This window comes from Pinus tabuliformis, chromosome 1_2, assembly GCF_031772625.1.
Source record: "Pinus tabuliformis cultivar Carrire ecotype Pingquan chromosome 1_2, CPIR1, whole genome shotgun sequence".
Classification (NCBI taxonomy): Eukaryota; Viridiplantae; Streptophyta; class Pinopsida; order Pinales; family Pinaceae; genus Pinus; species Pinus tabuliformis.
The window spans coordinates 966,155,607-966,177,316 of record NC_142298.1 but is presented as its reverse complement, the minus strand read 5'-3'; the positions used below and the strand labels follow the sequence as shown (position 1 = coordinate 966,177,316).

The 21,710-nt window shown below is 39.8% G+C and overlaps 1 protein-coding gene across 1 annotated transcript in view; it reads right to left on the bottom strand.

Annotated features, from left to right (window-relative positions):
* LOC149209197 (nuclear pore complex protein NUP93A-like) overlaps positions 1-21,710 on the bottom strand; it is a 271,345-nt gene that overhangs the window by 214,084 nt on the left and 35,551 nt on the right. The window contains exon 4 of the mRNA XM_089396303.1: positions 17,430-17,489. Within this exon, the coding sequence (XP_089252429.1) occupies positions 17,430-17,489 (60 nt within the window). The remainder of the gene's footprint in view (positions 1-17,429; positions 17,490-21,710) is intronic.

Genomic DNA, 21,710 nt, shown 5'->3' with positions numbered 1-21,710 from the left:
TGGCCCATTGTAGTGATGTGGTCGAGGCAACTCATAACACAACTCAAAATGACACTGTTGACATGTACTGGTTGACTGTGGTGTCTGTGTCGAGCTACTATGCTGCTGAGTGATGGGTGTGCTCTCGGTGTATTATGTCTTCACCTCCGCATGGCAAAGTGCGCAGGGTCTTTGATGGTCTTGGTCTTTGCTTGATGGTGCACGTGTATGTGTCCATTCTGCTTGTTGCTCGATGTGCTTCGTACGTTTGTTCAACTATGAGCAAGTCTTCTAACATGTGCTCCTTCTTCATCTCGTTCGTCGCCGTGCCATGTTTCATCAATGTACATGTTCCTGCAATCACTCAGTGTTACTAGGAAGTGCTGCGTCACATTGTGTTTGATAGCAAATCATTTGAAGAAGCCAGTCACTTGGTTTCGCCAAGTGGAAAGACAAGTTGATGTGTCGAAGAAGGACAAGTTAATGTAACAGATGTAACAGCAGATTGATGTATATATTCTCACACCCCAGCGGACTAAGGAAACCAGGGTAGTTAGTCTTCAAGGAGGGATAGAGCCATTTTTGAATATCCCATTGTATACAATATTTTTATGTTCCAAAGATGGACATATCGAAGTGAATTGAGGATCACACGTGTCAAGACAAGTTAGGGCACCAAGTCACTCTATGAAATCTCTGATAGATTTATAATAGGTTGGTTGGAGATCGAGTCGTACCATTGATTAATTGATGGATTGATCGAACTGGCTATCCTACTCTTATGTATGGTTGGGCCTGGGCGAAATGGAGGGTTATTGAGACTTTCACAATCCAGAGGCACTATCTAGCTACTAGACGACATCAAATCCAAAAATCTCCTAGTCTAACATGATGCATTGTTTTCCGTTTCGGGTTCAGGTGACCGGAAGAGAGGACAACACATTGAAACTACGCAGAGCACAGCGCAAGCCATGATGAAAGGCTCCAGAGCACTGTCGGGAAAAATTGTGCAGATGTCACTGGGAGGCAGATTTGCGCAATCTGGGACAGCAGTGACAGCTGCAAGGGAGAAAACAGCTGGGCAAAACTGCGCAGTCTCCGAGGAGGAAAACAAGGCAGGGTGTCGGGAGGAACTTTTGGGCAATTTTGCGCAGTTTTCAGGATGAGGACTGGGCAGGTCATCTAAGGGTCCAGCTAGGAATCTATGCAGTTCTCCAAGGAAGATAGAGCAGGAAACAGGAGGCACTAGCAGACATTTCTGTGCAGTTCTCAAAGCAAGTTGGATCGGGCTATGGGGAATTGTTGGTCATAACTGCGCATTACTGTGTCGGACAGTGAATTGTTACGCAATATCTAGGATAAGTGCAGAGCAGGTCAACAAGGAGATTGCCAGTCAAAACTGCGCAATTTTCATAGGGAGAGAAGGGCAAGCCAGCAGGGGGTCTACCAGCCAAATTTGCGCAATTCTCAGAAGGCGAGCAGGGCAAACCAACAAGTGACCTTCCAGTCAAATCTACGCAATTCCTTGGAACAGTGCAATGACAGGCAACAGAGGCTTAATTCATATGATTGCGCAATTTCTATAGACAGTGCAGGGCGGGTAGTTGGGCAACTTCTACGCAGTTTTGGGGAGCATTGCAGCCCCGAGTCACAGTGCAGTACAAGTTTTCCGATAGGCCAGAGGGAGGCTTGATGAGTGATCTTGTGGGAAGCGGAGATTGGATCAGACTTGGGGTGAACTTCTACGCAATTCTGGGAAACAGTTGGCTTGCTCACTTCCAAGATCACGCAATGCAGGTTGCCCCGAAAGACAGCCTCAAGCTCTGCACAATTCTGGGCAGCAGAGCAGGGTCACTGAGAGCTGAGACTGCGCAGTGTAGCTCAATCAAGGTCCGATTGAAGGAGGGTTATCCGGTTGACAGAATTTCAAGAAAAATGGCTAAGTGTGAGAACAACAGGACTTGTGCATACATGAAATTGTGATCACACAATTAGCATGACTCGACGACAAGACACCTCAAACCAACAAGACATGTGTTCAGTGAGACCGACTTAAAGGTTAAGAGCAACAAGTACGACACTTGAGATAGATCTTCGAACGACCGTGACAACACTTGCGCGATAATGTTTACAACTCTGTGTGTGAGTGTGATTGATGTTCACAGGGAAAAAACAGAGGCTTAATTCATATGATTGCGCAATTTCTATAGACAGTGTAGGGCAGGTAGTTGGGCAACTTCTACGCAGTTTTGGGGAGCATTGCAGCCCCGAGTCACAGTGCAGTGCAGGTTTTCCGATAGGCCAGAGGGAGGCTTGATGAGTGATCTTGTGGGAAGCGGAGATTGGATCAGACTTGGGGTGAACTTCTACGCAATTCTGGGAGACAGTTGGCTTGCTCACTTCCAAGATCACGCAATGCAGGTTGCCCCGAAAGACAGCCTCAAGCTCTGCGCAATTCTGGGCAGCAGAGCAGGGTCACTGAGAGCTGAGACTGCGCAGTGTATCTCAATCAAGGTCCGATTGAAGGAGGGTTATCCGGTTGACAGAATTTCAAGAAAAATGGCTAAGTGTGAGAACAACAGGACTTCTGCATACATGAAATTGTGATCACACAATTAGCATGACTCGACGACAAGACACCTCAAACCAACAAGACATGTGTTCAGTGAGACCGACTTAAAGGTTAAGAGCAACAAGTACGAAACTTGAGATAGATCTTCAAACGACCGTGACAACACTTGCGCGATAATGTTTACAACTCTGTGTGTGAGTGTGACTGATGTTCACAGGGAAAAAACAGCTCATGCACACAAAGACAAACCTTCGAAACGACCAGAACAAGATCGCAAGCATGACATAGCAATGAGCATGCCAAAAGACGATCGGTGGTCCATCAAGCAAAAAGGGTGTAAAGACTTGAAAAGAGCTCATGGAATGAGCTCGAGTGTTTCCAACCATCAAGGGGAAAAACCAAGGAAGGCTCCGAAATTTGGATTTGAGAGCATTTCCAGGTGACTAAATTGTTGGAGATTGCAGGGTCGAATCACTGAAGTGAGGAGGTCGAATTTTTGGAGAGGACAATTTGCCAGGGTCGAATTTTCTGAGGTGTAAAGGTTGTTCAAGGAGAAGATGCAAGGTCGAGTTGCAAATGAGGGGTGGGCCAAAAATCTCAAGCCCAATTTCTTTAGAGCCTAATTTCCAGTGCGTAAAAACTCCTAGGGTTGAATTCTTCCAATGGGGCAGAGTTACAGGTTCCAGTAGCAAATCACATTAACCATTTCCAGTGGCAATCACTTTAACCATTACTCACATTGACAGTAAAGGTAGATAGAACATGAAACAAAATGCAAAAGACAAACCAAGACAAGAAGACACCAAATTTCGCAGATGCCACGGAAAAACCCCAATGTGGGGAAAACCCTTTGATCAATTCTTCTTATTATTAAACCAAAAGTTCGGGAGGGAGAGAGAGTACAAAAGTCAAATTGACTTGCCCAATTCAAAGTCAAAAAAACCCTGTCAATTCTGCAATCAACTACAGTCAAACTTCAGCCCTAACCAGAAAGTCAACAACGGTCAAAACAACAACAAATCATCCTCAAAGTAGCTCGGTCTTCCCTAGTCAAACTCGACCTGATCAGGAGGTCAAAGGAGAGAGAAAAATTGTTGTAATTTCCTGCATTCAAACTACAGTCAACTCTGAAGTCAACACTAACCAAACTACCCAGATTTCCTCGATTTTTGTGCCCAAAAATGCGGCCTAAAAAGATCAAACTTTTGACCCCAAACACGCAGTAAAACTTGGTCAACAAGCCCTTGGTCAACACTAGTCAAACCTGCAACAGAACCCTGAAATTTCGATCTGCAATTCAGCCCAGAAAACTCGTCCTACTTGCGGCGAGAATTGTACAAAATCCCTTCCTCACTAGGAGCAAGTGTTGAAAATAGTAACGAAGGTATTCTTGACTTGTGACTTAGTCAAGAAAGACTTTGATTTGTTTTCCTTTTGTCAAGTACGAGTTCATGAAGTGGATGAGTTAGTTTGTTCATGCGCAAATATGGAGGCTCAGTTATGTGGCTATCCAAGTGCAAGTTCATATTTAGAAAAAGACGAGTTGATGAGCTTCAGTCTTGATTGAAGCAAGAACGTGTTGAACTAGGAGTTGACTTAGTTAACAAGTCGAACTCAACTTGTGGTTCTAAAATTGTATTTGTCAGTTATAGCATGATTGAATTGCATAAAAGGAGGACGACGACACCTTTGTCAATTATTATTGAGCACGAGTTTGTGTGCGAAAGGGCTTCTTGCTAGGAGAGCGTGTAAGGAGAAGCCTATATGAGTTTGAGAGGGAGAAAATTTCCTTGTGGGATTTGCGCTAGGAATTAGGAGAAATTCCTAAACAATGGGAGCCCATTTTGCGCTAGGAAATAGGGCTTGGATTGCGCAAGGAAAGAGGAGTTGGATCAGGATTTTTTTGCAGGGAGTTTCAGCCAAGTATTAGTAGTGAGAACAAGTATATTTTCTATTGAAATAGTTTGCATTGTAAATAGATCTATTTGCTAAATTTTTGTCAATAAAATCTACAGCAAGGTTTGGGTTTTCCCAGTTGTGTTCCGTAGAAAATATTGTGTTATTGTGTGACTATGTTCTTTATCTTTGTGTTTCTTTTATTCCATTGCTTATCTATCGTAGAGAAACTTTGTGTCTTGGTGCAAAGAAATCAGTTTCAAATTTTTCATCATAGCAATTGCAGTGTTTCAAGGAATTTATACAAGACCAAGTCAACCTCTCAAACAACTCGCCAAGTTCAATCTCCAGGAGTAACATCACCAAGATGTTTGCCAAGCACGGGATAACTGGAGTGCTCCTCAGAGATCATGAGTAGAAGATACACAAGTGCAATACCCATGCCAGGTCAACCTCAAAACCCTAGAGCGCTTCACTCAAACTAATCCGGATTTAAATAGGAATGCAACAAATTACAGAGATAAACAGAGATGTAGCGGAAATAATACTTCATTTCATTAATGTAAAATACTGAAATATGCTTACAAATAGCAATGGAAATAAACCAGCTAGGGCAATGGTAGCTTATCTCTAAGAAGAGATGTGACGGCTACATGCCTCTGAACTGTGTTACAATGAGGCTCGAAGGCCTATTTATTGTTGAGAAACAATGGAAAACCTTAAACATCCAAAAACCTAACCCTAGAATATGAAACCCCAAACTGTGGGCCCCATTTGGGTAAATTGGTACATCAACTTCCTGGGATTGTAACTTTGGCATACGATCTTTGTTTAACGCGCGCAGTATCTCGTTAGAAAGATCTATACGAGAACTACAATTTTGGGAAAAGCAACATCGGTCCATGGACCCATGTTGCTCCCAGTTTTCCCAAATAACGTCGTTTAAGGCCTCAAAACGGCACCAAAAGTTCAGGACCCGAAAAACTGCTAAAACTAGTAAACTGTGCTACAATTAAGGAAACTGAAAAGTTGAAACAAACAATGGTGGGGGTCCAAGTGGACTTGGTAGGCGGCCACCAATATCCACCTAGATCACAAACTTCATCAAAAAGTGTGGAAGTTGATAAGCCCATCAAGAAAAGAATCAAACAAGCCATCTATCACCATCAAGCATATGCCCAAACATACAAATGGTATGCCAATTCATTAAAAAGGGGAAACAACCTCATCATCCAAACCATAAAATGATGACATTTGTGTATATGCCTCCACATATGTACCAATGAATGTGAGCGCTCCACATAGTTCCACGTTCTACCTCATCAAAGAGTAATTCAAGTGATAAATTAAGCCATATAAGCTAAGGTATTTTTATACCAAGGCTCTAATCATGGTAGACCATGTCAAATCACCCTAAATGAATGTGAAATAAAGCAAAAGCAAGTGGAAAGAACCAAGCATTCTACACCATCATGAATTCAACCAAATGAAGAAGAAATACAATGTCAACTTGGCCAAAAAGTGGTAGGGTGTTGCTCACAAATCAACATATTTTAACAACAGCTTTATCCTCGTGATCAAAAAGGTGGGGCGCTTAATAACAAAGTCTATTAGCATGAAGATAAAGCAATCACCAAGGTGAAAAAAGTATAAACATCATCAATATATCACTAATAACTTCATCAAATGAAATTACAACCAATAGTCCATTCAAAGCTCCATGACCCTGCAAGCCCCGGATATGTGATGAAAATATCAAGTGTAACCTCATGCAACCTCATGCAAAAAGAGGGGTGATAGGTTCAATTTTGCAGACACCAAGCTTTCATTGGAAGAAAAAAGTATACAACAACATTTTCTACCCTACTCCAAATGCCTTCAAGTCCCAATGTTCCACAAAATAAATACAAATTAAAATTGTTGTTGTCCAATCTTGTTCCATCTATCCTACTTTTGATATTTTTCTATCTTCAGATAAGATGCTTGTCATTGCAGAAGAAGATTGGCAGCAGATCAGAGATTGGGGAACCTTCAGATCAATGTCACATGGTTGGGGTTCGAATTCTGGTTCGGCAAGATTAGGTTCGGTTTGAGTTTGAATTTTTTGACGAGGTTCAAATGAGGTTCGCCGTTAGGTTCGTCTATATATATATACACACATATACTAATTTAAAATTAATTCTAGGATAAAATAGTAAGAAATCAACATAAGTAAACATAAAAAAATGTTATCACAGACAAGGAAACGGCAAGGATAAATTACAAGTTTGAGTTGTGACATGAAGTTATGAGTTTTGATCTATGGACTTGGTCAATGGCTATGAGGTTCGATGAAGTTCGCCAAACCTCAAAAAAAAATTAAGGTTCGCCAAAATTCAAACCTCAAGGTTAAAGTTCGACAAATCTTGTGACATAGATTCAGATAACATCATCAAGTTTCTCATCAATAGCTTTTCAATGATTGATGGTAACAGGGATGCCCGTTCTCATCCCTCTGCCTGTCCTTGTATTTTCATTAATAACACCGAAATTGAGCTAGGGCTCGCTGTTATATCCAATGCTTTAAAAACCGTTTTTAAAAACCGGTTACCGGTCTAACCGGCCGGTTAGCAAGCCAGCCGATCTAAACCGGCCAAAAAACCCGGTTTGAATGCCCATTTCTCCAATTTTTTGCCCTAAACGGTGAAAACCAGCCGGTTTAGGACGGAACCGGCCGGTTTTGTCCTAAACCGGCCGGTTTTAGGCACGCCCACTGTAAAGTTAAAAAAGCATATTTCTGACTGTGTTTTAGGGTTTTTGGGGGGAAACTAAGGGTGTTTCAACCCTAACAATGTTGGCAATAAATGGTAATGTTAAATTCTTAAAGTAAAAGTGACATTTCCTTTAATTTTCATTTTCATCCTTTTACTTAAATTTTTAACATTACCATGAAATGACTCAGGATGTTTAAGAGTGGTTTCGACCTCATTGGATTTCATATGGAGAAACTAGAATTTTAGATTTCACTCAAAATTCAGCAGACTTAATGGTTTTCAGGATTTCATGGTTTGGGGGTAAACAATAAATGCAATCAGAGCTCCAAATGATGAGCAAAACTCCCAATGTAGATCCCATTGTGTTAGACGATATTGATCCAACATCAGAATGGGTGGAGGAGACTGAAGAATCTGTGTTTGACACTGATTTTGATATCGACATGGCTTTAGCGGGGGATGAAGCAGATTATGTGGTGGCATCAGAACCAGGATCAGTAGCGGCATCAAGGAAAGGCAAAGAACCAATGGAAGGCACTAGTCATGCAGGTCGACAAACTTGTGCTTCCATTAGGTCCACTTCTATTGTCATTGGTGGCATTGACACTGAGGTTGTAGATCAGGCTGAGGCATCCTCAGACTCTGAACCAGATGATGTCTATGTAGCTCCTGATGATGATCCTGTGTCTATTAGTGGTGATGAACTTGATGATTGATCATGTGTACACTGTAGACTTGTAGTAGACCAATGGCCTCATAGCTTGCAACATTGTTTTTGGACTTTATAGGCCATTTAGAGCCTCATTTCTTATGTATTTTGCTATTTTGTCGATGTTATGTATTGCACTCGGTGCCATTTTGATATATTCACCTTTACATGGTATATAAATGAGCAAATTTTGCATATTTTGTCTCTATTGGCTTGGAATCATGGTTTTACATCTTAAAAATAGTTTTGTTTCATTAAAAATTAATTATTTAATATATTTTTTTTAAACCGGTTCGTTTAGACCAAACCAGTCCCGGTTAGACCGGTTCCGGTCGGTAAACCGGTTCATTAGGTGGACCGGTCCGGTCACCGGTTCCGGTTTTAAAAACATTGGTTATATCTAGGCCCTCCTCTCTCTCTCTCCCACACCCCCTGCCTCTGACATTACATGATCATGCTCCTTCATGTACTTTTCATGTGCACATTCATAATTTGTACTTTTGGAGTAGCCTTGCACAATCCTGCAGCTTCCTAATGATGACCGTACTTCTCTAGTCCCGTTGGCCTACCATTTGGTTATTAATTGGGCATTAAAATAATATCTTATATTATAGTATCTAAGCTTTCATAACACAACATATAGTGCTCCAATTGGCCTGGAATTTTTACATATGGTAGATCTCAACGTTTTGATTATTTTTCCTTTCCACACAGGTTTGAATTCAGCCTCTCTATGGCAATTTTGGGTGACACTGGCAATCAAGCAAAAATCAAAGTGCTTTTATCTGCCCAAAATTTAACCATAAAGCGCATCTCATCATTTTGATCACTTTTCCTTCAGCAGCAGGTTCAAATTTACTCATCATACAGCATTTCTGTGCAACTTTTGGATTCATGTCAAAACAAAAAAATGTTGAAATGATGTGAGTTCTTTTTTAGAAAATGTCTTTTACATCTAGCACTTTTCTCTACTGCTCCTAGAGAGGAACCCTCACAAAATTTAAGCTATTAGCATTAGCTTATTATTATCACTGGCAAAAACAGGGGAAGAGAAAAAATACATGGAAAAAAAAGGAAAAAATGAAGACTCCATTCCTTAATTATACACTTGTGTGTGTGATGAACACAAACCATGAAAAAACATGGTTTACCTACAGACACACCAAATATGGGCATGACACAGCATGCCAAAGTATAATAGTGATGAGTTACACAACAACCCCTTAGATACACAGTTACAAGAATTGTTTATTGGAGGTGGTGCTACTGCTCCCAATTCAGATCAGATTCAGGGAAGTGGCGATCTGCACCAGAATCTTTGAATGTTGGCAATTTCAAAACCAAAACTGTTTACTGTCCATGGATCTGTTTCCAGCAGAGGTGGAACAATTTCCAACAAATGGAAACAGTTACTGAAAATTGGGAACTGTTTTCATCTGCTAGAAATGATTCCTGTCAAACATGAAAACCAAAAAAGAAAAAGCATGACTGCTATTCTTTTCAAACAAGTTTTGCTCTTCATAAAACTTTTCTAATAACCTCCTTATTGTCAATTTTTATGAAGCAGCAATCTATATCTAGCCTAGGAGAGCATATTGAATTACCTGTTAAATTCTTTGTAGTGGTGACCTTGCTACTGCCATTTTTTTGTAACATCCAATTTTGTATATCTTCCATAATTAGAAAATCAGAAGCGTATTTCAAAAGAAAAAGAGATCACCTGTATTTGAAAAAATGCAACCCACACAAGAAAATAATCAACAAATTAAATTTCTTGCCCACACAAAAGAAAAACTCTGCCTACAAACTCGAGCAACACAAGGATTCCCAAAAGAGAGACTTTATGAAGAAATATTTGCCCATGCTAGTTGGAATTCAGTGCCCATGTCTTGACTGTTATGCAAAAAAAAAATAGAAAGTGAAAATTTTATGTTTCACCATGTTTTAAAGTTGTGTCAGGAGGAATTCGCTTTCGTAGGGATGGTACTTTTCTATTTTATTTGTTATTTTCAGCAGCAGAGGAAGGGATGGTTGGAGGTCTATGTTGTTGATTTGAGGTAGCATCAGATGTGCTCTAGCCACGAAATTTGGTGGAGAGTTGGGGCACATGAGATCTCCAATACCCAGAAAGGATTTGGGCAGATTCTAAACAGCTCAAGATATATTAAAATAATTAATATTTTTAATGGAGCCCCTAAGTCTAAACGTAGGGAAAATAAAATATTAATGTGTATTAATATGAAACTGTGTTAGAATGGTCTAAAAAACATGGTTCAAGCCAGATCTAATCTTAGCCATTGATTAGGGACTTAATCTTGGCCATTGATTTGTCAACGAGAAAAGTATAAGAGGAGGCTTGAGGGTCACTTGGATGACATACTGAAGGAGACCAATCAGTTCAATTTCTGGAGCGGGGTTAGTTGAGAAATTGAACCAGTGGCCTGGAGAGCAGTCAGGAGGCAGCAAGTACAGAGCAAAGAGACGGGAGATCAGCGCAGAGGCAGACGCAGGGCCCAGAGGAAGCCACGCAGAGACAGCAGAGACTGTGCAAAGCCAGCAAGGCCTGCATCATCCATGCAAAGGCTGCAGGAGTGACGCAGAAGGCCAGAGAGGTTGCGCAGAGCCTCAGCAGGCTGACGCAAAGGGTTTCAGGCTGACGCATAGGTCAGTAGGGCCTACGCCAAGTTCAGTAGAAGTGCATAAGAATTTGTCTATCTGTGGGTAAGCCAGTTTGGCACCCTGTTGTACTAGAAAATTGTTGAATAATAAAATCCTCCCTTGCTGCACCGGTTTTCCCACATTGGGTTTTTTCGGGGACATTAGTCCAAAATAACTGTGTCAATGTGTTGATTCTTGTGCATATGTTTGTTTCTGTATTACGGTGTGATATCTACAGCAGTGTTTATTTTAATGTTTGTTGAAGTAATTTCATGAATAACTTATGGTGAAATAAGTAGGAAAAGTAAATCAGTTGTTGCAGTAATAGATTTTTCACATGGTATCAGAATAAGTAATCAGAGACAGAAAGGGAAAATCAGTTATGGGTCAAGACCACGATGCAGAGGCATCTACCTCAAGGGACTCACGCAGATTTTCAGAAGATTGCACAAGAAAGAAATTTCGATTTCTCTATGTTGGCTTCCAGGTTGGAAGAAGAAGTGGCGTGCATGACTAGTGTTGCATCATCAGAAGTATGGTATATAGACAGTGGAGCCTTGTGGCATATGACGGGAATCAGGGAGTGTTTCTCAGAATATTGAGAAGAGAAGATGAACTTTCATATCACCATGGGGAACAAGGCAAAGTGTACTCCAGTAGGAAAGGGTACCATAGTTTTTCAGACAGAATCGGGAGAGCGGTTCCGTGCCACAAATGTGTTGCATGTACCAGGATTGGGGATGAACTTACTTTCCGTGTCACAACTACAAGGCAAGGGCTATGACGTCTACTTCATCAAGGAAAAGGTATACGTCAAACACCCGAGCTGGAAAAAGAAAGTGCAGATCAGGATCAAAAGTAATCGGTTGTATAGATTACAACTAGAATCTCCAATGGCACTAATAGGCAGTCATGGGGACAAGGACTTGAACGAACTATGGCACATAAGGATGGGTCACTTGCACCATGGATCTCTGAGAATTCTCAAGAGCACTGTAACAAGAGTTCCGAATCTGAGTACACAATGAAATGATGTATGCAGGGGATGCGCTCTAGGGAAGTATGCCAAGGCGGCATTTCTTAGAAGCAAACACAGGGCCAAGAGTGTACTAGGATTGATACACTCAGATATCTACGGACCTATGTCCATCAAAGCTCTCAGCGGTGCCGAGTATTTCCTTACCTTCATTGATGACCACTCGAGGAAAACTTGGATCTATTTTCTGAAAACCAAGGATGAGGTTTTCGATCGATTCAAGGAGTTCAAGGCTCTAGTGGAGAATCTGACTGGTAAGAAAATAAAAGTCTTGCGCTTAGATAATGGTGGAGAGTATGTCGATAAGGACTTCACTAATTATTGCGCTAAGGAGGGTATCAAAAGAGAGTGGACAGCTCCCTACAATCTGGAGCAGAATGGGGTGGCAGAAAGGAAAAACAAAACCATTGTAGAAGCAACTAGGGCCATGTTGTATGATCAGAATATGCCAAAATTTCTGTGGGCAGAAGCATGCAACACAATTGTCTACGTTCAGAATAGGACTCCTCATCAGGCATTGGGCAAGATTACTCCAGAGAAAGTCTTCACTAGGAAGACGCTTGAAGTCAGTCATTTCAGGATATTTGGGAGTTTAGCATATTGTCGCATACTCGAAGAAAAGAGGAAGAAGCTGGATCAGACTGCAGAAAAGGGGTATCTAGTGGGATATAGCAAGAACGCTAAGGCATACAGAATCTATCTTCCAAGGAGAAGGAAGGTAGTAGTACGACGAGATGTAAAGTTCATGGAGGACAGAGCTTTCAGAAGATCTCGCAAAATGCCTTCCGAGGAGCAGTCGAAAGAGGATCCATTGGTCATGCCTCTTCAACCAACGGAAGTGAAGAATCCTTCCTCAAGTCAGGAAGATTCTCAGGATGAGGAGGAGGAGCGAACAGAAGCACCTGCTGGCAAAGGAAGAACTAGCAGAGAACTTCGTCAGATTTTGCATGATGCAGAGAACTTCATCGGTGAGCCAAGGAACAGTAAGAGGGAGCGAAAACAGCCAGACAGGTATCAGGCGTTAGTAGCTTAGGATGGGGAGCCTGTCAATTTCAACGAGGCAGCTCAGCATCAGGTCTGGCTAGATGCGATGGTGGAGGAGTATAACTCCATAATGGTGAACAATGTCTGGGAGGTGGTGTCAAGGCCTCAAGACAGATCTGTGGTAGGTTCAAGATGGATCTACAAGATCAAATATGTTGCGGAAGCAATGTTGAGAAATACAAGGCCAGGTTTGTGGCTCTAAGGGGTATGCTCAAAAGGAAGGGATTGACTATGAGGAAACCTTCACCCCAGTATCTAGGTATACATCTCTTGTAGCCCAAATGGGATGAGATATCCATCAGATGGATGTCAAGACGGAATTTCTGAATGGGGTAATAAAAGAAGAGGTATACATTGAACAACCAGAGGGCTTTGAAACTCATGAGAAGAAGTCTCATGTATGTAGACTGAAGAAAGCCTTGCATGGGCTGAAGCAGGCACCGAGAGCATGGTATGGTCGAATAGATGGCTACTTGCAGAAGATGGAGTTTGTCAAGAGTGACGCGGATTCGAATCTCTACTATCTGGTCGTAGAGAACGAGCCACTTATCTTAGTATTATATGTGGATGATCTCTTTCAGACAGGATCATCCAGACTCATTCAGGACTACAAGAAGAATCTAGCCACATAGTTCGATATGAAGGATCTGGGACAAATGCACTATTTCCTAGGGTTGGAAGTTTGGCAGCAGAAAGGAGATATCTTCCTTGGGCAAGGGAGGTATGCTACAGAGATCCTGAAAAGGTTCGGGATGGGAGACTGTAGACCTATGGCTATGCCAATGATCACCAACTGGAAGAAGATTGATGCATTAGAAGACAAGGATGTCGATCCCACCCTATACCGACAGCTCATAGGGTCCCTGATGTATCTAGTCAATACCAGGCCAGATATTTGCTACGCTGTCAACACCCTTAGTGAGTTCATGGTGGAACCAAAGAGGGCACACTGGGCAGCAGCCAAACACGTTCTCAGGTATTTACAGGGAACAGTTGATCATGGGTTCTTATACACCAAGAGGAAGGATATCAGGTTGAGTGGATTTACTGATGCAGATTGGGCAAGAAGTTCAGTGGATCGGAAAAGTACTTCTGAGTACTGTTTCAACATTGGATTAGGAATGACCTCCTGGTGTAGTAAGAAACAGAAGTTTGTGGTTTTGAGCTCATCTGAGGCAAAATATATGGCAGCAAGCACAGCTTCGTGTGAGGCCATATGGCTTAGAAAACTGTTGGTGAACCTATTCAGAAGAAATATGGAGGCGACCAGGATCATGTGTGATAATCAGAGTTGCATCAAACTCTCTGAGAATCCAGTATTTCATGATAGGTCGAAGCATATTGATATCCGGTGTCACTTTGTCAAAGACTATGTCCAACGAGGAGTTGTACAGTTGAGCTACACTCCTACAGGAGAACAAGTGGCAGATATCCTCACCAAGGCCCTTGGAAAGTCAAAATTTGACTACTTCAGGGAAAAGATGGGGATGGTAAAGAACCCCTTTCAGAAGTAGTGTGTTAGCAACACGAATGAAGAGGGAGTTGCAGTGCAGATGTAGTGTTGGGAGAAAGGACCAGCAGCAGCACAGATGCAGAGGGAGTTGCAGTGCGGATGCAGTGTTGGGAGAAAGGACCAGCAACAGCACGGATGCAGAGGGAGTTGTCGTACAGATGCAGTAGTGGCAGTAGCAGAGTCATGAGCAACAATATAGGATGTAGCTGTGCAGAGGATGTTGGGCAGGGAGGCTTAACATCAACACAGGGACCGATGCCAGATGATCAGGGTGATACTCAGTGAGGAGTATTATTAGAGCACATTGCTCGCTAAGAGGGAGTGTTGATTTGGGGTAGCATCAGATGTGCTCTAGCCACGAAATTTGGTGGAGAGGTTGGGGCACATGAGATCTCCAATACCCAGAAAGGGTTTGGGCAAATTCTAAACAATTCGGGAGATATTAAAATAATTAATATTTTTAATGGAGTCCATAAGTCTAAACTTAGGGAAAATAAAATATTAATGTGTATTAATATGAAACTGTGTTAGAATGGTCCAAAAGACATGGATCAAGCCAAATCTAATCTTAGTCATTGATTAGGGACTTAATCTCAGCCGTTGATTTGTCAACGAGAAAAGTATAAGAGTAGGCTTGAGGGTCACTTGGATAACATACTGAGGGAGACCAGTTAGTTCGATTTCTGGAGCAGGGTTCGCTAAGAAATTGAACCAGTGGTCTAGAGAGCAGTCAGGAGGCAGCAAGTACGGAACAGAGAGACAAGAGATCAGTGCAGAGGCAAAAGAGGCAGACGCAAGGGCCAGAGGAAGCCACGCAGAGACAACAGAGACTGCGCAGAGCCAACAAGGCCTGCGTCATCCACACAGAGACTGCGCAGAGCCAACAAGGCTTGGGTCATCCACGTAGAGGCTGCAAGAGTGACGCAAAAGGCCAGAGAGGCTACGCAGAGCCCCAGCACACTGACGCAGAGGGTTTCAGGCTGATGCAAAAGTTAGTAGGGCCTACGCCGGGTTCAGTAGAAGTGCTGGAGAATTTGTCTATATGTGGGTAAGCCAGTTTGGCACCCTGTTGTACTAGAAAATTGCTGAATAATAAAATCCTCCCTTACTGCACTGGTTTTCCCACATTGGATTTTTTCACGGACATTAGTCCAAAATAACTGTGTCAATGTGTTGATTCTTGTGCATATGTTTGTTTCTGTATTACGGTGTGCTATCTGCAGCAGTATTTATTTTAATGTTTGTTGAAGTAATTTCATAATAACTTATGGTGAACTAAGTAGGAAAAATAAATCAGTTGTTGCAGTGATAGATTTTTCACATATGTTCACCTATCTTATTCAAGACTCAACACACAAGGTATGTTTCATTATGTCCAAAACATCAAATGGGTTATGTGTCATCAACATTAAAGCATCCCTTAACTGAGGAAATTTCTATTTTTTCATACCAAACCCCAAGTATACATGCTCATGCAGCAATGCATTAAATGCAATTCCATTATATCTATAACAAATTCATCGGCCTCTTTATGAGGCTAGGAATTTTTAGATGTTGATAAGACCCTCAAGTCACCCTCTCCCCATCACTAAAAAGATCTTGCAGTTTGCCCTAAGAGATGCCCAAAAATATATGTTCCCTCCATTACAAAAGAATTAAGAGTTTAGAAATGTTCATGGTGAACTACATCCTCAAAAATGCTCCAAAAGGAACATGATGAATTAGATATGTCAAAAAACCATAGTCCATGTTCTAAACCTAAGTTGCATGATACGGGGAAACGAGTTTCCGAAAAGGATACGGGTACGAAACGTGACCTCCAAATTTTGGAAACAGGGAAACATGATATATATATGTGTGTGTGTGGGCACACGCGCGCACATGTTAGGGCATTTAAGAAATGTTATGTGCAATCATAACATTTACATAATACATTATTACATTATGATTAAATTGTCCAATGTCAATGCATAAACCATAAGTCTCTAAATTTACATTCACATTTACTCATGAATGATCACATAATGAAAGCAACAATATCCAAAAACAGCCTTGACAAGTGAGGTTTATTATAAATATATATCCAAAATTAGCCCTTAATATATATATGAGGCTGCAAGTACAATAAACCTATAAAGACTATGAGGTTGCAAGTACTGTAAAGACTAAAGACTAATAGTCTTCAATCTTCATCCTCATCATCATAATCCTCGTCAAAAATACAAAAGCATGCTCAACAGTGAAAACGCCCTAGCTGAATCCACTGTTCTCTTCCTCTTTTCTCCTTGCTAAAATCGACCCTTTCCAAGTGAAACGACTTGCTCAATATATCATGAGGGAATGAGGCGAGACTCTTTTTATAACTTGCAAGAGCCATCTAGAAACATCCACAAAATATTTTAATCGCAAATAAATAAAAGGAAGAAGAAAATGCAAAAAAAAACATTTTTTTTCCAGAAATGTGGCCATACAGCCTTGAAATGCGTTTCAGGCTGTCCTGGACAACGTTTCAGCCTCGTGAAACGTGCCAGTACGGCATGAAACGCGTTTCCGAGCTTCTGTTTCGTTTTTTGCCCGAAACGGGCTCCTGCCCAGCATTTCCTGCAACATGGTTCTAAACAGACAATGGAGAACATGTCTATAACCCTATTATAATGGGCATCACAAGCTCCAATTCTAATTTCAATTCGGATCGCTTTCCTTATGATTTCTTAAAAGTTGTCAGATAGGTCCATGCCCAATTCTTCAGATATGAGTACAGGATAACAATCTATTTTATGGACATAGTAAACATAAAACAGGATACTTTACTTTGCACTGGAACCTCATTCATATACCATTTTGTAAGACAATACAACAAACAACAAGAAATAAGAGATAATAAGAATCATACTTTCAGAGGAGCATAGACTAAAGCTCCCTGGTAGATAGATGCCCAACTCACATTGCATCATAATTACAGCAGAACAACCTAGAGAGAACTTAAGTCAACACTCAAATGTAACAAATTAAGAAAATGCTTTGGAAAGCTTTGGAATGTCTCAAGTGAGGGAAGTTAGCAACTTAGCAGAAATGCTTGAGAAAGCATGTGAAGAATGTAATTTTGTAAATTTTTCAAAGATGTAATGAAATTACGATTTCTTTCTGAGGAAAAAAAACAAATTAAGAAATAAGATCAAAACACAATTAACATTAGCTATTATCTGATTCATTGAAATTAAATTCCCCCTCATCTATGTTACATATTTTATGGAAACCATGATATTTACCTGCTGAAGATATTCCTCTACACTTGCCGCCTCAATGGGAAAGACATCTTCAAAAGTTGGCTGTTATTAGAAAAGATAAACGAATCAGTATATAAAAACTTGCTTCCTTTTATCAATAAGAACTCACAACAAATTTTATTTAATTTTAGCTACAATCTCCATATTAATGAAAAGAAAAGAACTTCGCTTGAACAGCTAGATGACCAAACCAAAAGGAACATTTGAAAAATAGACTGTTATTAGCAATGTTGCCCATTCCAAAACAAATCATAGGTATCAATTTCAATCTATTTTATACCAAAAATTCCATTAAAAATAGGCACTGGCAGAACCAATTGATTCTTGGGCCTTAATCAATTTTGTTAACTCCAGAAACATGAGAGGAGCAGGCAGTGAGCCCCAAATTTTGTTATAAATATGTAAAGATTTATTATATGAGCACTTACAATCATCCTCTGGTATAGAATGCAGAAGTTTCTCAAGAAAGGCGTTAATGTACTCATTGCCAAGGTTTATTCTATGGAAGCTCAACAGGAACCAGAAAGAGTTATTTCATACATACAACCTATCATGGATAAAGATGACCAAGCCTTTCAATAGATTTCAATGGGAATGCCCGGGACACAATACTGTGAGTATGCCATTCAACTTACACAATGCAGCACCCCTCCCAACATTCCATCTTAGTTACAGGTGCACTCAGATGTCCAAGCAATAGATTCTCATCTTTGGGGGACTCAAGAAACAGTAAAAGTATTTAAAGAAAATCTTCAAACGGCTCAAAACCAGAAGAAGCAATCGGTGAATCAAAACACCACAATGCAGATTGCACTTTCAGAATCACACAACGATGGCAAGCTGATTCTACAACATGAAGCGATTCTTGATAACTGTGGTGTCATCTCAGGAACAAACCCATCACTGAGTACCTCGTCTAGTGGAAGAAGATGACTCAAAAAGAAGCCAAACTACAAAGCTTTGGGGGAAAATCTTTTTGATGGGGTTACTATGTCATAAACCTGATTGCTATTTATATTATCATCTTCATTACTCTCCTAGCAGTACATCATCTTCCCTCCTCTTCTTTCATTGATGATTGCCCAGGTATACCTTTCGAAATTTGTGTGTCACTCTTCATGTTTTCAGTTTTATATACATGCCAAGATGTTTGCAAGAAACCCCAAAACCAAACTAGGGATACATGGACGTATTATGTATAAATGTTTGGATTCAAGTATTTCAATTTCGAATTGTATATTTGTATATGGCATTATATTTTTAGGGAATTAAACATGATTCTAAAATAATTCTTCTGGTATTTTCTGTATTTCCCTGTATTCAACGAGGGTACAATATATACCTCCAATAGACTGTTGTCCCCAAGAAACCTATGCCAATGTCCCCATATCCACAAACCAGTATGAAACTTAGGTAACTCCCAAACAATATGTATGCATAATTGAAAAGAATGGCATAGTAATTGTTGCAGTTACCCGTAAATGACTTTAGATGGAAATAAAGCCTTTAAAATGCTTATAAAAAGTCATAATTATCATACTATACACAAAATTGATTGATTATGGATCATTTTATGTATAGCCGTACTTTACTGCTTATATTGAAAATAAGCTATATAATGTCTTTATGTTCTAATATATCACTCTACAGCCACACATAAAAAATATAGAAATGGAAGGTAATCTAGAGGCAAGTCAAGGTTGCACGTGAAAAAATTTATTTGAGCATAGAAATGACATACATGTATTGCTTGCTTTAATAGGACATTAAAACAGCTAGCAAAGATACCCATGCACAATTACTTTCTAAGTTTCTACACATAAAACATGAAGAGAACAAAGTTAGTTTTTCAAGTTAAATATTCCAAAAGACTTGGAATATGTAGATCTCCAGAACGATACAATAATATATATTAAAATGTATGAATAAGAATGATGATACAATTGAGAGTGAGGGACTTGCTTATATACCAAGAAAGTGTCCCTTTATGAACAATCATGTCTCCTTAGACATGCCTCTTTGTTTAACTAATTATTACTTATTTACATATTATTATGTTTATTATTTAATCTATATTTATTACTTTTACATAATTATATTCATAACATTGCCTTCTTCTTCAAAAAGCTTTGTCCTCAAAGCTTGTTGATGAAAGGACTTGACCTCTTTTTCCTGCTACGAACGTCTTCTTGTCTCAAGACAGCCATCTTTGTCGATACAAGTTGATATGATCCTTGGAGTGATATATAAAATTGTCGCACAGAAGAAGGATTTGACCATCCTAAATTAATCTTTTGTGAAATCTTTTGATTACGGGAAACTTGTGATGATATGTTATCACTAGACTGAGTTGTGCGCACTTTAGTGTTCTTCGAAAAATAAGTTTGTTGTTTATGTTCTGAGTGATACGGATTCGTAGCTTGATTGAGATGTTTATTCTTGTAATTCGGATAACGATAAGGAGTTCTTCTCGTTGGACTTTCTCTTATCATGTTAGTGTCAGTTCCCTAATTTCCTTTAGGTGTTGTTGTTGTTGAGTTGGCATCATCATTTGGAATGTTCATCATTTGAACTGCAACTTCTGAATATGTTTTAACTTCTTTTGGTTTCTCATCCTCTTGAGTCGTGATATTAAATGGATCGATATTTATTCCTTTATCTTCAACTTGGACTGATGACTTCAACACTTCTTTCGTGATAAGTTCTTCTAACTTGTTTTCCAATGATTTCCTATCATCCTTAAGTTTCTTAATTTGAGTGAGTAGACTTTGATTATGGTTTCTGAGACATAAAAGTTCCTCATTTTCTGAGTCAACTTTATTTTGGTATTCAAGCTTCTCAACTTTTAAACACTTGATTTGTTCTAATAACCTTTGGTTAAAGTTCTTTAAGCATAAACTTTCCTCTTCTTTTCCTGATAGACTTTCGTTGAGTTTCTTTTCAGAAATTTCATTTTCTTGTTCTAATTGGTGTTTCTTAGCTTTACATTTTCTTACTTGTGTAAGTAGCTTCTGATTATGCTCCTTCAAACATGAATTTTCCTTATTTTTGTTGAATATGACTTCTTCAAGCTCTTTTTGCTTCTTTGATACTATTTCTAAATTCTCTTGAAACATTAGTTTCGAAATATCCTTAAGATGTTTTGTTGAAGGCATTATCAATTTTGATTTCGTTGTCATGTCTTGGAACGTGACCATCTTCTTCTTGTAAGGGAACATCAAGAATTTGTTTTCTATGTTTAGAATGAACATACCTAATTCATTGAACCAAGGTCGACCGAAAATTATGTCAACATTTTTGTCAAGCATAGTTACGACACGAAATTGAGATATGTACTCATAATGATCAATTGTCACTTGTAAATCACTAATTTCATATTCTTTTCCTCCAAAAAGACTTTCTCGTTCGCCTATATTTGGCTCTAGATTTAATAGTTGATTTGCCAAATTAATATTGATGTAATTATTCTCAGCGTTTGTATTTATAGCGATAATAATTTATTTCCCTTGGATGCACCCCTTTAATGTAAATAACTATGTTGCACGGGTTCCCGCACCCGGGGGTGGGGTTCTCGAACCCGTCCCAGGTTCCCGCACCTAAATACCGGATTCGGGTACGAGTTCTTCCCAGAAGAACCATGAAGAACCGGGTTCTTCAAAAAAAAAATTGGGTTCTTTTACTTTAATGGGTTCTTGGGTTCTTCGAGTTGGGTTCTTTGTGTTCTTCGAGTTGGGTTCTTTGGGTTCTTCGGGTTCTTTGGCTTCTTCATAAAAAAAAACTATATTTTGAAAATACATACTAGGATACGGCATGCATGAATGACATGTTTATGCTACTTATAACTTTATAAGTTATTTCAAAAATTCTAACATAAAATAAGAATTAAAAATTTACATGTAACATTGTAAGATACTAAGATGTCTAATGCCAAAGCAGCAAGTCCAACTTTACTTAAGTAAATGCTAAACTCAGCTATTTTGGTGAAACTTGGGACAGATTTTGTCACACACAGCTGACTAAGATACACTAGCCAAGTTTCCTACAAACTCAGGAGTACGCTCAAAAATCCTAAAGTATTCTAAGTTCTCAAAGACTCAACATTTTAAACTTGATATATGTCCATTGTCATACTATATTCAAAATTTGCCTTAAGGCATCTTCAAACATGAACTAGGAAATTTTACTATGTTGCATGGGTTCCCGCACTCGGGGGTGGGGTTCTCGAACTCGTCGCGGGTTCCCGCACCTAAGTACCGGATTCGG